Source organism: Tachypleus tridentatus, chromosome 1 (assembly GCF_004210375.1).
Source record: "Tachypleus tridentatus isolate NWPU-2018 chromosome 1, ASM421037v1, whole genome shotgun sequence".
Lineage (NCBI taxonomy): Eukaryota > Metazoa > Arthropoda > Merostomata > Xiphosura > Limulidae > Tachypleus > Tachypleus tridentatus.
Window position 1 is genome coordinate 131341296 of NC_134825.1, and position 17686 is coordinate 131358981.

The window sequence follows — 17686 nt, forward strand, 5'->3', positions numbered from 1 at the left end:
AGCCAAAGCTGTCTCTCTTGGATGCTTGCCATCGAGTCAGTGAAGTGGTTGAAGGAGATCAAAGCTTTCACAGTGAAGTGCTTTGCAGCAACAGGCTTTCTCACCTCTATTTCTGAGGCTTAAATGATAATATACAGATGAAATACCATTCTTACAACAGTCAAAACTGCTTAGTAGTGCCAATGACCAGTTGAAAGTTAATGAACTGTTTGCAGAAGTGTACACTGTCTCAATGGATGTCAGTACCAAAGAACATGAAGAGCATTAAGATTATTCTGTTAACAAAATATCTGATGAAATTCTTTAGTCCACAGTCTCTGCAGGACCTAGTAGACCAAGTGACCAACCAACAAAACTTTAACTAACACTGGAAAATGATAACACAACAAAGTTATAATTAAGAAATCTGCTAAAGCAATGAAATTGGCAAATTAACTCAAGCATGTTATTTTTTGCAGAGAATGGTACAAATAATTTGTTTGAAGCAATGATAACCATTAAAAAATTTCTGCAGACAGACTGTAGTTTCTGCCCGATCTCAAGCTAATATTTCCACCTATTTTGATTCATTGTCTTAAACTGAATTGAAATGTCCTGGAATTTCTTAAATACATGTTTCTATATCAAATATAGTTGTTGCATTTATATTAACACATATACCTGTAATGTAAGAGCAAATGTCTATAATGTTGTGGACTTTACGCTGTGTATGTTCATGCACGCCTGCATTCTTCAATATGAACTTAAATGCACATATGAAATATAAACGCAAGAAAAATATATCAAAATACAATTGTACTTCTACATTTATTCATAATATGCACATAGTAAGAGTGGTTCTGAATAAAAGATTTAGTCAAAATATGAGATGAAGAGAAATGTACAAATGGATCCAATGAGGGAGGTCAGGAGCCATGTTTATGATATGATCAGTTTGTTGCTTCTGCAATGAGGCCATTTCCCATAAAGAAATCATTTAAACTGAATCTCAAGGGTTGTGGTATTGCAAGGACTCTACTGTACATCTTTCCTTGCTAAAGTACTTCTCAACAACCACTCTAAATCCATAAACACAGTTTTAGATTTACACACTAACTGCCACCAGTGTTGTTATATAACAGTACAAATACCTGTATTATGTCATATATAATAAACACTTAAATTTCAGTAAGTTGCTCAAACCAAATCATTATTGTAATTCACTAATTTTGTGCAAATGAAATCAGTTTGACATTTTTTTTGTCACAATATGGTTAAAAACATCTGGCACATTTCTTTTCTCATATATTACGACTTTCGTATTTGTTTATAACTTACTAAAGAAACTATTTTTTGTCATTTTATACAATCCTCCTCAAACTATCACTTAGATCAATTACAAGTAACTAAAATGTAAGACAATGTATTTGTGACAAAGAACAACATAATGTAATGATTATGTGTTGTTGTTGTTTTTTTTTACAAGTTACAGCTTTTACAGTAAGAAATAACTTTTATTTAAACAGGTATCACATTTTAATCAATGATGCAATCATTTAAGTAAACAATCTGCAAAGTATTTTAAAATGAGAGTTTTTACAGCCATTCAGCCTTTTTTTTAACCTTTACAAGATAACTTCATTAATGAATATACAATTTATTTTAGGACTAGATTCTGATGTTGGTCTTTTCGTTACTACACAAACTGTATTTCAAAATTACAAGACAAATTTATTGAAGCAAAACAGAAATATTCATTAAGTTATTTATCCTGATCCTTTCTTTTTCACAAGCAAACAGTTTTAAAACAAAGTAAGAACAACTCACAGTAAGCCTGTTAAGACAGCTCAGTGATAGGATTATGAAGCAGAAAAAAAGACATCATTTACTCCTGTGCAACATTACCAATAATTATGGCTCATGTTTCAAACTGTTGTAATATAAAATTTTACTACTTTACACTGAAGCCTGATCTTCACACAGAAATCAACATGCATCATTATTAATTATAATTTTACAAAGATTCTTGTTTACAAATAAAAAACTACTAGTTAGTCATTTTACCCTGTAGTAATCCTCCTTGAGTGATTAAAATTCTACAATTCATATTAAAAAAGGGAGTTTTCAAAAATTGATTTTTATATTACATAAAAGATCAGATAACTTTACTGAAGTTATCTGCTGAGATACAGTCCCAAGAAAATTAGTTTATTATATACATGAAATACAGAATGTACACAGCTTACAATGTCTGTCATTCTTTATATTTTCTTACAGCTTCATATGATCTTTCATTCAAAGTATATATTCAAATAACTTCCCAGTGCTCTTTTCTGTGTTTCAATTGACAAAGGAAAAAATTATTTACTTTTGCATTAAAACTTTACTGTTACAAATTAATACAATTCTTTACGTGATACTTGTGAATGCATGCTCACTTAAATTTATTTTGAAAACAACCACACAAAAATAATAAATTTATGAAAGAAAGCTGTTTTGAGACACAACATTAAAAAAAAACATGAAATTTTGGTGCAAGACTGAATAATGATATACTTTCACACAAAACCATTTTACTGTAATAGGGCTACCTCACAGAAGGAAACATTATGTGCCTTGTGGTTAGTCCTATGTTGTTTGCAGGATAAAAAATATTATAAACTTTTTGATGGATACTTCTAGTGGTCTTGTCGGTGCCTTTTCCAGAATCTTTTCACATCATCATGTCCTGCTCGACTGACAACCATTACTCTCTTAGATGAGTTGTCCCACACTAACACACCAAGATCCTGTCAAAAATAAAACTTTTGATCTTAAAAATATATGAGCACACTGTTGTTTTTTTGTAGAGTATTTTTATAAGCTTTTTTACTTTATTAAAAGGATAATACATCAGTACCTTTAAAAATACAAGTTATAAAATAGGCTTCAATCTATTTTAAAATATGTAATGCATAGTAGTTAAAATGCAGTGCATAAGACTATTAGGCCACAAGTTCACTACTGACCAAGTCAGAGATGAGTTGTTATATCACAAGTAGTCAAACAAGGAAATACATCTCATACTAGAAAATTTGGGCAAAGTGTAATTTTTATTTAGCTTATATGTTGAAATTAAACCTCTAATTAGTTATTACTACAAATAAGCTATTTTCCAATGATATGTGGCTGTTTCTGAAAAGAAGGGAAAAAAAATGGCATCACACATACATTGGTTCAATGGACTACAGAAGTAACACTGCACAACAATGTTTTTGAAAAGTTTTGCTACCTGAAAAGATTTTGTTGATTGTGACAGGTACTTTACCTTGTGGGTATGCACAAATATAGTTTTGGTTTTGCTTGGATTTGAGTTTCGTGATCAGCAGCCAAAAATCTATAAGGAAAACCCAACAGTGTTCAAGAAGCAAAAACTTTGTTGTGCAGTGTAATTTGCTTCTTAACTAAGCCATTAGATGTGAGGTAATACCTGTTGAACAAGTCCATTAGAGATGATTACAGCAGTCAGCTTTTACAAAAGGGAATGCAAAAAATGTAGAGATTAAAAAATATAGGAACAAGGAAATGTATACAAATATTTATTAAAACCTTTAGTTAAAAACAATGTTTAAATTATTATACATCTTTAAACATTCTTTTACCTATTTTTTTTAAAGATTGATTGATTGATTTAGTGTTTTATGGCACAAAGCAGCGAGGCTATCTGCGACAGACATTCGGTAAAAATGTAAAAAAAATAAAAAATAAATAAATGTAGTAATAGACATAAATGGAAATGAAGGTAAAACAAAAAAGTATAAAACCAATGTTGACACCTAGTCTACAATGTTAAGATAGAAGGCAGAGTATAAGAAGTTGTAAGGTATTTACTCTAGCAAAAAGGTAATGATCATAACCCGCCAGGAAGACTAACAGGTAAGTTCAAGAACCACCGTCAATCACCTGAAGTTGGCCTTTCCAGTCCTGGTTCCGGGTTATGTGTCATAGCAGCTATTATCAAAATGTAAAAGAATAAAAGTTTTAAAAGACACTCCATAAAATCGTAATAATGAGTAGCCAAATGTCCAGCAAAAGATAAAGTCAAGTAAATGGAGTAAAATTTGTAAAAGTAAATGAAGGTAAAAACAAAACAGCAATTAAAACAGAAAATGGTGTAAAAACCAATGGTGACATCCAGTCTTCAAAGTTGTAAAATATTTACTCTAGCAAAGATAATGATCATAACCGTCAGGAAGACTAACAGGTAAGTTCAAGAACCACCGTCAATCACCTGAAGTTGGCCTTTCCAGTCCTGGTTCCGGGTTATGTGTCATAGCAACTATTATCAAAATGCAAAAGAATAAAAGTTTTAAAAGACACTCAGCAAAATCGTAATAATGAGTAGCCAAATGTCCAGTAAAAAGATAAAAGTCAAGTAAATGGAGTAAAATTTGTAAAAGTAATTGAAGATAAAAGCAGAACGGCAATTAAAACAGAAAATGGCGTAAAAACCAATGTTGACATCCAGTCAACAAAGTTGTAAAGAACTACCTGTAGCAGAATGGTAATGATCGTAACTCGCCAGGAAGACTAACAGGTAAGTATAAAAACCACCGTCAGTCACCTGAAGTTGGTCTTTCCAGTCCTGGTTCCGGGTTATGAGTCAATATGGCCAGTACTAAAAAGTTAAGTAGTAAAAGTGTGAAATGATATGCAGCAAAAGTATAATAACAACTCGCCAGGATGACTAACGAGTAGTTCAAACGGATAGTTCAAACAGGAGCATTAGTCACCTGAAGTTGGCCTTTCCAGTCCTGGTGTCGAGTTATTTAATGTTCTGGCCATTGTCCAATGTCAAATTGAAGGAGAGAGATTAAAACTGTAAAAAAAGGAACCACAATTAAAAGGTGTAATGAATAAACATGCAACACTTAAATGAGATTAAAAAGATTAATGGCCATTAAAAAATTAAAAACATTATCAAGGTGGACAGAGTCACCATCACCAATAACTCTGTCCAATGTTACAGATTGATCCTGGGAAAAAATATGTTTAAAATATTGCCGTCGTTGAGAATTGTAACAATGGCAAGAAAGTAAAACGTGGCTGATAGTGATTTGAGTGTTACACAAACTACACATTGGTGCATCAGTTCCAGATAAAAGAAAATGATGAGTTAAAAAACTGTGACCAATGCGTAGCCTAGTGAGAACAACTTCCTCCTTCCGAACTTTAAGGAAGCTAGATGGCCAAAGTCCAATTTTGGGTTTGATTTGAAAAACTTTGTTGTCACGTTGCTCATTCCAAGTGGACTGCCAGCTGGCACGGAGCCGAGCCTTGAAGACAACACCACAGTCCATGTACGGAATAGGCATAGGAGTGATGGTGCTGAAGCAGACATATTTAGCTGCCATGTCTGCAAGCTCGTTCCCACGAATACCAACATGGCCTGGTATCCAGAAAAACTGGATTAAAGTAGCTGCTAATGAGAAATGGGCCAGTCGGTTTCGAATATCAGCGAGAATAGGATGTGAGCTAACGTGTAGCGATTCCAAGGCAAGTATAGAACTAAGCGAATCAGTATAAATAGTGCAGTTGGAGTACTGCTCAGCTGCAATATGATCCAGGACAAGAGATATGACATACAGTTCAGCAGTGAACACAGAAGCTGTAGAAGGGATTCTGCGCGCAACTACTGACCCAGAGCAAACCAGAGCAGAGCCCACTGAATTACGTGATTTGGAACCATCTGTTTAAATGGGAACTGAATGATTGTTTGAAAGATATTCATTGAATAAAAGACAGTACTTCCAATCTGGAGTATCTGCCTTTTTTAGGTGACTGAAAGAAAGGTCACATTTTTGGGCTGTAATAAGCCATGGTGGGATGGGCCGACCTGTGGAATCTGCAATGTTATCCAAGGACAGACCCAATTCATCCAATTGCTCCCGGATCACGAAGGCCAAAGCGGAGCAATGACAGATCGTCTGTTCTGAAAAGTACTGCCCACCGAGGAAGGAAAACACATTTCCAGGTGGGATGCTTTGGTAAGGAATGAAGTTTCAAGTATATTGTAAAGATAGTTGCAAACGGCGAAGGTGTAGAGAAGGTTCATGAGATTCAATGTATATACTTTGAACTGGAGAGTGCAGGAAAGCCCCAGTGCAGAGTCAAGTCCTTGGTGATGAACGGGGTCCAGCATCTTTAAGGCGAGGGTCTGGCAGAGCCATAGACCATTGATCCATAATCAAGTTTCGATCTAATAAGAGCATGATATACCTTTAACATTGAACAGCGATCTGCCCCAACTGGTAGAAGAGAGAACACGGAGGATGTTCAGTGCTCTTGTGCATTTGACCAAGCTGCTTTAAGTGTGGTATAAAGGTCAGTTTACGATCAAAGATAAGCCCCAAGAACTTGGTCTCTGGGACCACTGGCAGCAAAACTTCACCGATATGAAGTTCAGGATCAGGGTGGATACCCCGTCGACGGCAAAAGTGCAGGCATACAGTTTTGGGGAGAGAGAAATTAAAGCCGTTCGCCAGAGTCCACTTCCGTACACAATTGAGGGAGGTTTGTAGTTGCCGCTCAATATATCTCATGTTTGACGACTGACATGAGATATGAAAGTCGTCGACATACAGCCCATTCGCAACAGTGAGAGGGAGTTGTTCAGTGATGGCATTTATCTTTATACTGAAGAGTGTAACACTCAATACACAGCCTTGAGGGACTCCAAGTTCCTGTACAAAAGAACGGGAAAGTGTCGAACCCACATGAACTTGGAATCTCCTGTACATTAAAAATTTTTTTAATAAACATGGGTAGATGGCCACATAAACCATATGTATGGAGGTCTCGCAAAACTCCATACCTCCATGTTGTGTCGTAAGCCTTCTCTATGTCAAAGAATATTGACACAAGATGTTGGCGGTTGAGAAAGGCTTCTCTGATTGATGTTTCAAGGCAATTAGGTGGTCTGTGGTGGAGTGCTGTCGACGGAACCCACACTGGGTGGCGAGAGGAGGTTGTTTGATTCAAGGAACCAAACAAGACGAGCATTAACCATCCTTTCTAATGTCTTACAGAGACAGCTCGTCAAAGCAATTGGACGGTAGTTTGAAGGAATCTTGGGATCTTTCCCTGGCTTAGAGAAAGGTAAAATAATAGCCTGGCACCAGGCATCAGGAAAAACATTCTCCTGCCAGATCCTGTTGAAAACAATCAGAAGGACATCAAGAAAAGCAGGAGATAGATGGTGCAGCATGTCATAATGAATATCATCAGGTCCAACAGACGTACTGGCAGACCGATGAAGGGCCATTTTTAGTTCCACCAGGGTAAAGGGACAAGTATAGTCAAAGAAACAGTCAGTTCGAAAGGAAAGAGGTGATCGCTCTGCCCGAGTCTTGATGGCCAGGAAGGTGGAGGAACAAGCAGAAGTGCTAGATACCCGCAAAAGCTTTCACCTAGAGTGTTAGCGATGTTCGAACATCAGTCACCTCCTGACCATCAGAGAGTAAGAACGAGAGGGGGATAGAATTGTAGTGTCCATTAACCTTTCGAATCCTGTCCCATATGATCTTGGAACTGGTTGTGAACTTAATCCAAGATTCCTTCTGGCTGTGACGTCTTACCCACCTAGCATGTGCACGGGCCCGTTGGAAAGCAACCCGGTTTGAAAGATATCCACGAAAAGTATCCCAGGCCCGCTTTTGAGCCTTCCGTGCTAAGTGGCAAGCAGGATTCCACCACGGACGAGGATATCGTGGAAAACGTGTCGAGGTTTTAGGAATACACTGAGCAGCTGCATGTGTAATACAGTCAGTTACCGCTGCTACACAGTCGTCTATTGATGGCTGATTTACGATGGCAGGATCAAGTTCTGCGAGCAGTGAAAGTGGACCAGTCTGCCTGATCCAGCTTCCACGGGACACGCGGGTAGGGTGGCATCGACCACGCCAGTCTCTCTCAAAGGATGGGAAAATGATCACTACCTAGTGGATTACTGTCAACCCTCCATGAAAAATTGGAGAATAATGAAGGGGAGCAAACTGAGAGATCAATAGCGGTAAAGGACTGACTAGGTGCATGAAAGTAAATGGAAGAACCAGTATTGAAAAGAGAAAGATTATGATCAGAGAGCATCCGCTCTACAGATCGGCCCCTCCCATCAATAATAGCACTTCCCCAGAGAGGATGATGTCCATTAAAATCCCCTAGGATTAGAAATGGAGATGGCAATTGTTCAACGAGAGCATCAAGATCTGATTGATCATATGTCTTTCCAGGGGACAGGTACAGAGAACAAACAGTGATGGTATGACCCAAGGAAACACGGATGGCTACAGCCTCCAAGGGTGTGTTGAGTGACAAAGACAGGGGGCACGTGTTGATCAACCAACAGTGCCACCCCTCCATGTACTCGACCATCACACAACCTGTCATTTCTGTACAGAGAAAACTGCCGAATGGAGACAGTATCAGCAGTTTTGAGAAATGTTTCTTGTAAAGAAAGACAAACAGGATGGTAGGAAGCAATCAGCGTTTTGATATCATCCAGATTAGAACGTAAACCTCGACAGTTCCATTGTATCAAGGTGGCCATTTTTAAGAACGGGTAGGTGAAGTGGCTGGAGAACCCTTCGGTTTACGACCACGTCTTTTTTCTTTACTGTCTTTAGTCGGAGGAGGTCTATCAACCTCCATGGATTCTGCTCTGTGTCGGGTGGGCAGGTTTTTGTTATTGGAAGGGGAATCCAGTGACTGAGGACGCGAACGAATAATTGTTTTGTCTCTTGTGGTGGGACAAAAAGATGTATCAGAAGAAATGCCTGTATTTGAAACTGAAGGACGTGGATCTTGAGGTTTGTTGGAAGGTATGGGAGGAACAGAGATAGGTGTGGAAGTCGATTCATCAACCTTTTTGACCACGGAGGTCAAAAGGCTTTTCATTTGTTTTGAAAACGATTCTCTTGGAGGTACAGAGAGGTCTGTCTGCACTCCCACTGTAGTTGTGGAATGAAGTGCAGCAGCATATGTCGAGATGGAGTTGTGGACAGCAATTTCGAGCCTCAGGATAACTAATGTTATGTGTCGTTTTCAAACGCTGCACCTCTTTTTTCTCCAACCATTTTGGGCAAGAATGAAAGTAAGAGGGTGAGAACCATTGCAGTTTACGCAATGTGGGTTCATGTCACAGTCATAGGCATCGTGGTCCTTGCCTCCACTACGAGCACATGTCAGGGAACCACGACAGGATGTCTTTGAGTGGCGAATCTCTGACATTGGAAACATCGAAGAGGGTTTGGTATGTATGGCGAACCCTGCAATGAGATAACCTGCCTTGATGGTGGCAGGTGCGTGGTGAAGTAAATGTTAAAACGAGGGTATTTGTTGGCAGTGTAATTCCATCTTTGCGAGTGGAGATGCGCCTCACTGCAGAAACTCCTTGAGTGGAGAGACCAGCGAGAATCTCTGACTCTGGAATGTTCTTCAAATCCCTCTCAACAATAACTCCTCGTGAAGAATTCAAGGTAGCATGGGGTGTAACCACAATAGGTATATCCCCAATTGCCTTTGAATTTAAGAGGAGTTCACTGTGTTGGAATGTGGATGTTTCAACCAATATGTCACCAGATCGAAGTTTCTTTACTGATTTTGGAGAGCCAGCAAGTCCCTCTAGTCCCTTTTGAATAAAAAAAGGGAACATTTGCCCTAAAGGTTTTTCTGAAAGAGAATGCAATATAAGAAAATGAGGTACGTGTGTTACTGATGTTGAAGATTGCTGTTCTGAGTATTCGTGGTCGCTTACCCATTGACTGTTTTTTTACAATTTTATTTAAATTTTTTAGAGGATCCATAGGAAAAAGGAAAAATTTCGGTACCCACTGACCCCACCCACCATAGAGCCCTACAAGGGGACGCACTACAAAGTCACGCAAGGACAATGCAGCAACGCCAGGGTTTCGTGAGCACTATATCCAAACACCAGCATCAGGCACAATGTCCACAACACCCGTTGAGAACTTCCAACACTGGTACTTGGTTGACTCTAGCCCAAGTGGACCAGCCGATTGACCCCAGGGGGGCCACCCAAAGGCCACCTGTCTACAGGAATTCGAGGCTAAAGTGGTGTGTTAGGGTTGGACCCCTCAACCACCAGGATCCTCTCCTCCCCTTCACGGGTCGCCACGCACGGCAAACACGTGGGTGGATGTTTAGATCCCAGAGAAGATAACCAGATAGAACAGAACCTTCCCTGGGAGGTCCCCTCACCTCGTACAGGAATCCACACCGAGGGGTTAAAAATTGAAGTAAGGAAATACTATTAATTAAATTACCAGTATAATTATGTCTAGTACTATAGCTTACAATATTTTCCAATAGCAATACTTAAAACACAAGAGGTCTGCAAGTGTCATTCATAGATTGCACCTTAATCATCTGGTTAAGAACTTGAGAAAGAGATCATTTTAGACCTATGTTAAACACTTCATGTCTAAACTTGAGAGCTTAACATTCACTGAAACGACTTCATAAACCATTATTCATTTCATATTTCATAAAAATGTAACTCAAAAAATAATTTTATAATGATTTTAAATTCAAAGCTTATCTACTCCAATAGATTAGTTGCCTATTTGTGTGTATGGTACTGTACAAGTTATACAGGACAGTGAGAACATTGTTAAATTCAAGACATTTAGGGTTAAAACAGATGGATTTTGTCCATTAATTGCTTACTGGTTGCAAGCATCTTGGATATGCATCTGTATTCTTGACAAACAACTGAAGAGATGGGATATCCCCAATGCTGGTTATGTGATGTCATGCAGTTATTTACAATAAAAATTATACCTTTCATTTTTATAATTAATCCAATTTCTTACTTACTCTTGTTTTGTTCTAAAAGTGTGAATTTATTACATATACACACACTGCATGCACACATATACAGATTAAGGGTATTTCTAGCCCATTTTTTCATTCCCCCCTTTCTTTCACACACACACACAAATTACATTTCCTTCTAATGAAAATACATTTCTGATTATACTTATATATACTCACACTTTAGCTTTATCCTAATAAAAGGTTCTCTTCATTTCCCAACTAAGCATTGGTATGAGTTCTACCTTATTTGCTCCAGTCTATACACCACTATGTCACCCCTAGCAATTTTAATCTTGCAACCCTAACAATCTGTGTCAATCCACACTATATATCTGATCTGTACATGGGTTGCCCTTTATTCTTTTTTATTCACTTTTTCCAGACTCAAACACCAGCTATCCTGAGGAGGAAGGGCAGGGAAGTGTGAGTGGAAGATTGGAAATACATCTTTGGAAAAGAAAAATGTAAACTTCCAAAACACACCTCCTCTCTCACTTAAGCTGGAATCCCACACTGACCAGGTGGAGGGGCCAGTGAGAACAAGTTCAACACAGAAAGCATCTTTGTAAAAAAAACAAGTGTGCAAAATTGAGATATAATAAAGCAAACTAGGTAGGGTCCATACTACTTCTGGAACAGGTATGTTCTTTGTCTAGATAAAATGAAATCTAAATGTGAGTGGTAAAGGTCAACTGGCTACAAAATCAGTACTGCTTATTATTAAGGTTGATGTCTCCTTTTTGAAATTATAGGGCTGTGGACACAAAGCTAGATCAAAACTGTAGTGACTAGGGCATGGGAACTGCAAATTTTACATCACTGTATAATAGTCATATCATATTAAGGGAACTCAACCTGAAAGTTACTGAATGCTGCACATCAAGCTACCAAAATTATGAACAGAAAGGAAGTAACATATAAAGGAGCAAATATTCACTTCAACCTGAAGAAGCACAAAATGCAGCAAACCAAATTTAGAATTACAAGGAGGATGTGGAAGAAAGTTCAACCAATGGCTCATGGATGTAATGCTACATGTGAGGAATTACAAGGAGTTGAGGTCCTTTCTTCCATGAAGGAAAAAAAGGAAGGAAAAAAATGACTAAAAATGAGAACCATATTCATACAACTGGATATCAAAAGTCATCCCTGAACCAGAATTATTAGGAGGTTCTCACAGAGGATGGACTAGTTTCCCACCCTGACATCTGGGAAAAACCATCCAGGGTTAAGAATGGAAGGGTATCCAACTTTGCCCTCTTCTCCTTGAGTGGAATAAAAGGTACAAACATCATTAACTAGAAACAGTCCTCTATCCACTACTCCAATGACTGGAAACTGAGAATGGTGAGGAGGACTCACACTGGCAAGTATGGAGGAATGATGCTCTGGAGACAGTGCAATAAGTAAACCATGTTCCCTATTTTGAAAAGCAAATAAACCCCAATTTGTTCAATTCAGAGGTTAGCAGAGATGGGCAAATTCCCTTCATGCTTTACTCATAATAATCCATGAGTGTCAGTCCAATATTATATATTAGAAACAATTATTTACTGCCTAGAAAGCTCCAAGGCAGTCTTAAGAAACACCCAATTTCAACACAGCTCATTGCTACCAGGAAATTAGTTATTAGTTTACTGATAGCTAGTGAGGATTTGTGAAAAACATACATGACCAGGCAAAAAGTCAGAGTGGGAACCAAATCAGAATAAGGAATTCCCTGAAAAGGAATAGCAGAAAGAAAAAAAAAAAAAAGTTACTTCTGTCACAATCGAGCTGTAATGTGTAGAGTAGCCATGGGAAGTAGCTGAAACCCATTTGAGGAGGAAATGTAAATGTAACTAGAAATAGTGTGATATAAAGGTGTTAGATGTGGTCTATATACTGGCATGTACAATTTCCTCTTTTGGGTGATGCAACTGAGCTGCCAGGGACATTGACCTATGTCAAACTTGATAAGACCCTAACAAGTCTCTCACCCCACCCCCAATAAAAGACTACAGTAAGCTATCTGAATTCAGTAATGAATCCAACTTATCAAAGTCAGAGGGAATAAATCTCATTATACTGAAGGATCCCAATGGATAAATAACACTGCACAACAATTTTTTGAAAGGTTTTGCTTCCTGAAAAGTTTTTGCTGATTGTGACAAATACCTGGTGGATATGCACAAATATAATTTTGGTTTTGCTTCATCACATAGGAACTCTGAGAAATAGACAGTTAAGTGTTTACCAGCAATAACGTATTTAATTGTGTTTATGTTTCTAATACGCTATTAAATTCAACATAATGAAAAGTGTTTTGTACCTGATTTTCATTTGTATTCAAAATCCGGTGCATCACGTTGCAGTGTCCAACAGTAGTCAGCAAGCATTAATGAATTCCAGTTGCCCTGATATCATTTTTGCATTGTAGCATTCTCCTGGTGAAACTAAAGATTTCGAGGAAACAGTACGCAATGGGAAAATTTTGATGTAATTTTTGTGACCAGCAGCCAAAAATCTATAAGGAACACCCAACAGGATTCAAAAAGCAAAAACTTTGTTGTGCAGTGTAATCGATAACATGAGTCTCAAAACTTTTTATTGTGCACCACAAAACAATGAAGAGCAAGAATGAGCCATAAAAGGTAACCTACATATGAACAGTCATTTAACTGGGAAAAGGAAAAAAGATGAACAGGAGAGTAACACTTAACTCCCTTCCTAACTGCTGCAGGTTCAAGTACAGAAGAAATCTGTTTGGATACAACAGATGTAGTTGGAATGGTACAGTATCTTGTGAACATAAAATGCAAACACATCTGAACATCAATAACCACGAGCCAAAAACAAAAGAAAATCTTTTAAATGAAAAATAATATAATTATTATGTCCACAAGTTCAAAGGTGGACATGATAATGCATAAATAACCACTGTGATATCCCAATAAGAAAACTGCAAATGACAACAAAGACAGATAATCTGAAATTATTATGTTTCAAAAGTAATGACAAAACTGGGGATCAAAAACATGTTTCCTTTTTGGAAAATGAAAAGTAACTGATACGATAGCCTCATAAGATGATTTTAAAAGCGTGGCAAAGACAAATGAATTGGGTAATATTGTATTGAAACTTAGAAAGAGGAAATTATATAAGGCAACAGATGAAGACACCAAACCTTTGTCAAACAAACATCTCAAAAATTTAGAGACATGTAACACAGTGGGGGACATGAAGAATTAAGCCTATATTTGAGAGACCAAATATGGTAAGGCCATTTCCTTTAATAAATTTCACAAAAGGTTGGTTGGTTGACTTGGTATTTTATGGCACAAAGCAGTAAGGCTATCTTCACCAAACATCTGGTAAAAAGTAGATTTAGTAAAATTCATAAAAGGAAATTAAGGTGAAAAAATAACAAAGTTTAAAAAAAAACATAAATAGCATTAAAACCAATCTAGTCTACAGCAGTAAGAGAAAAACTACAATCATACAAATTGTAAAGAACTTTCTGTAGCATAATTGTAATTATCATAACTTGCCAGGAAGATTAACAGGTAAGTTCAAAAACCATCACCAGTCACCTGAAGTTGGCCTTTCCAGTCCTGGTTCATAGTTATTTGACATTATGGCCATTTTCAAAAAGTAAAGTAATAAATGTTTTAAAAGACTTGTAACAAATGTTTAACATCAACTTGCCAGAATGACTAACGGGTAGTTCAAACAGCAGCATTAGTCACCTGAAGTTGGCGTATCCAGCCCTGGTTTCAAATTACTTGATGTTACAGCCATTTTCTAATTTCAAATTGATCTAGATGGACTGTGATTCTTAAAGGGGAATCACATTAAAAAAGGTCTAATGTATAAATTAAAAACTGAAATAGCATTAAAAAGATTAATGGCCTTTAAAATACTAAAAACATTTCCAAGGTGGACACTGTCATCATCACCGATAACAATGTCTAACGTTGCTCACTCCAAGTCAGCTGCCAACTGGTAAGGAAATGAGCCTTGAATACAGGACCATAATCTATATCCGTACAGGCACAGCAGTGATACTTTCAGAACAGATAGATTAAGCTGTGGCATCAGCAAGCTCATTTCTGCAAATATCAACATGGCCTAGTATACAGAAAAACGTGGATAGAAGTAGACGTTAAAGAGAAATGGGCCAGTTGATTTTGAATATTGGCAAGAACAGGGTGTGAACTAACATGATGTGATTCCAGGGCCAGTAGAGACTTAGTGAGTCAGTATAAATAGTGCAGTTTGAGTACTGCTTAGCTTCTACGTGATCCAGGGCAAGAGGAATGGCATATAGCTCAGCATTGAACACAGAAACTGTAGAGGGGATTCTGTGAGCAACCACCAAACCACAACAAACCATGGCAGAGCCCATACAGTTATCTAACTTTGAACCATCTGTATAAATAGGAATAGAAGGATAGTTCAAAAGATGTTCAGCAAATAACAGATAGTATTTTCTGTCAGGAGTGTCTGCTAATTCATCCAACTGCACCTGAATACGAAGGCCAAAAGGAGCAATGGCAGATCGTCTGTTCTGAAAAAGTATGGTCTACCGAGAAAAGAAAACACAACCCCAGGTGGGATGTTTTGGTAATGAACGAAATTTTGAAGCATATTGTAAAGACAGTTGCAAACAGCAGAGGCGCAAAGAAGGTTCATGAGACTCTATGTATAAGCTCTGAACTGGGAAAATGCAGAAAGCCCCAGTGCAAAGCCAAAGTCCTTGATGATGATTGGAGTCCAGCATTTCTAAGGCCGAGATCCTGGCAGAGCTGTAGACCAGTGATCCATAGTCGAGTTTCAATCAAATAAGTGCACGATATATTTTTAACATAGAACATAAATCCACTCCCCAAGTGGTGGAAGAACAGATACAGAGAATGTTCAGTGCTCTTGTACATTTTGCTCGTACTGCTTCATGTGTGGTATAAAGGTCAGCTTACAGTCAAAATAAATCCCAAGAAATTTGTCTCAGGGACCAGACGTAGCACAACTTCACTGATAGGGAGTTCAGGATCAGGATGAATACCCTGTTGGTGGCAAAAGTGCATGCAAATGGTTTTAGAGAGAGAGAAATTAAAGCCATGTGCTGTGGTCCACTTCAGTAAATGACTGAGGGTAGTATGTAGCTGCCACTCAATATACCTCATGTTCAAGGACTGACATGTGATATAAAAGTCATCGACACATAGCCCTTTTGCAACAGCAAGAGGGAGTTGTTCAGTGATGGCATTAATTTTTATACTGAAAAATGTGACGCTCAAAACACAGCCTTGAGGGACTCGAAGTTCCTGTAGAAAAGAACAGGAAAGTGTCAAACCCACACAAACTTGGACTCTCTTGTCCATTAAAAATTTTTTAATAAAAATGGGCAAATGGCCCTATAATCCATATATAGAAGTCTCACAAAATGCCATACCTCAGTGTTGTATCATAAGCCTTCTCAATGTCAAAAAATATTAACACAAGATGTTGTTTGAGAAAAGCTTCTCTGATTGACGTTTCATGTCAAATCAGGCGGTCCATAATGGAGCTCTGTAGTCAGAACCAACACTGAGTGGGCAAGAGGAGGTTATTTGATTCAAGGAACCAAACGAGACGAACATTAACCATCCTCTCTAAGCTCTTATAGAGACAGCTCGTCACAGCATTTGGACGGTAGTTTGAAGGAATCTTGGGATACTTTCCAGGCTTAGAGAAAGGTAGGACAACAGTCTGGCACCAGGCATCAGGAAGAATATTCTCCTGCTAGATCTGATTAAAAACCATCAGAAGAACAGCAAGAGAAGCAGGAGATAGATGGCACAGCATGTGATAGCATATATCATCAAGTCCAACCAATGTACTGCCAGACTGATGAAGGGCCAGTTTGAGTTTCACCAGTGTAGGAGACAATTATAGTTATAGAGACAATCAGCTCAGAAGGAAAGAGGTGATCACTCTGTCTGAGTCTTGATGGCTAAAAATGTGGAGGAAGAAGCAGAAGTGCTTGATACCCGGCAAAAGCTTTCACCTTGAGTGCTGTGATGTTTAAGGTATCAACTACTTCCAGAGCAAAATTGACAGGGAGACAGAATTATATTACCCACTGGACTTTTGAATCTTGTCCCATATGACTTCAGAACTGGTGGTAGAAGATATGCTGGTGGTGAAGTTAATCCAAGATTCCTTCTGACTTTGACATCTTACCCACCGAGCACATGCATGGGCCTGCTGGAAAGCGATGCGGTACGAAAGTGTGGAATACCTACAAAAAGTATCCCAGGCACGTTTTTGAGCCTTCCATGCAATGTGGCAGGCAGGCAGGATTCCACCACAGAAGAGGATATTGTGGAAACTGTGTTGAGGTTTTAGGAATACATTGAGCAGCTGCTTGTATAATACAGTCAGTTACTGCTGCCACACAGTCTTCTATTGATGGCTTACAGACGATGGTAGGATCAAGTTCTGTGAGAGCAGTGAAAGAGGACCAGTTTATCTGATCCAGCTTCCACTGGGGCACCTGGGTCAGGTGGCATCAACCATGGCCAGTCTCTCCCAAATTATAGGAAAACGATCACTGCTAAGAAAAATGGGAGAATAGTGAAGGGAAGCAAACTGAGAGATCAAAAGCAGTAAAGGACTGGCTAGGTGCATGAAAATAAGTATAAAAACCAGTGTTGAAAAGAGAAAGTCTGTGATCAGAGAGCATACACTTCATGGAACGAACTCTCCCATCAATATCAGCACTTCCCCAGAGGGGATGATATCCAATAAAGCCCACCAGAGTTAAAAATGGAAACAGCAACTGTTCAATGACAGCATCAAGGGCTGCTTA

General features: G+C 38.2%; 1 protein-coding gene across 3 annotated transcripts in view; it reads right to left on the bottom strand.

Annotated features, from left to right (window-relative positions):
* Positions 1-1472: 1472 nt before the first annotated feature.
* mrn (general transcription factor IIH subunit 4 marionette) overlaps positions 1473-17686 on the bottom strand; it is a 134342-nt gene continuing 118128 nt past the window's right edge. For all 3 annotated transcript variants that reach the window (XR_013013186.1, XM_076452439.1, XM_076452431.1), the window contains one exon: positions 1473-2768. Coding sequence is in view for 2 of the 3 variants with exons in the window: in XM_076452439.1 (XP_076308554.1) it covers positions 2658-2768 (111 nt within the window). In the remaining variant the exon portion in view is untranslated. The remainder of the gene's footprint in view (positions 2769-17686) is intronic.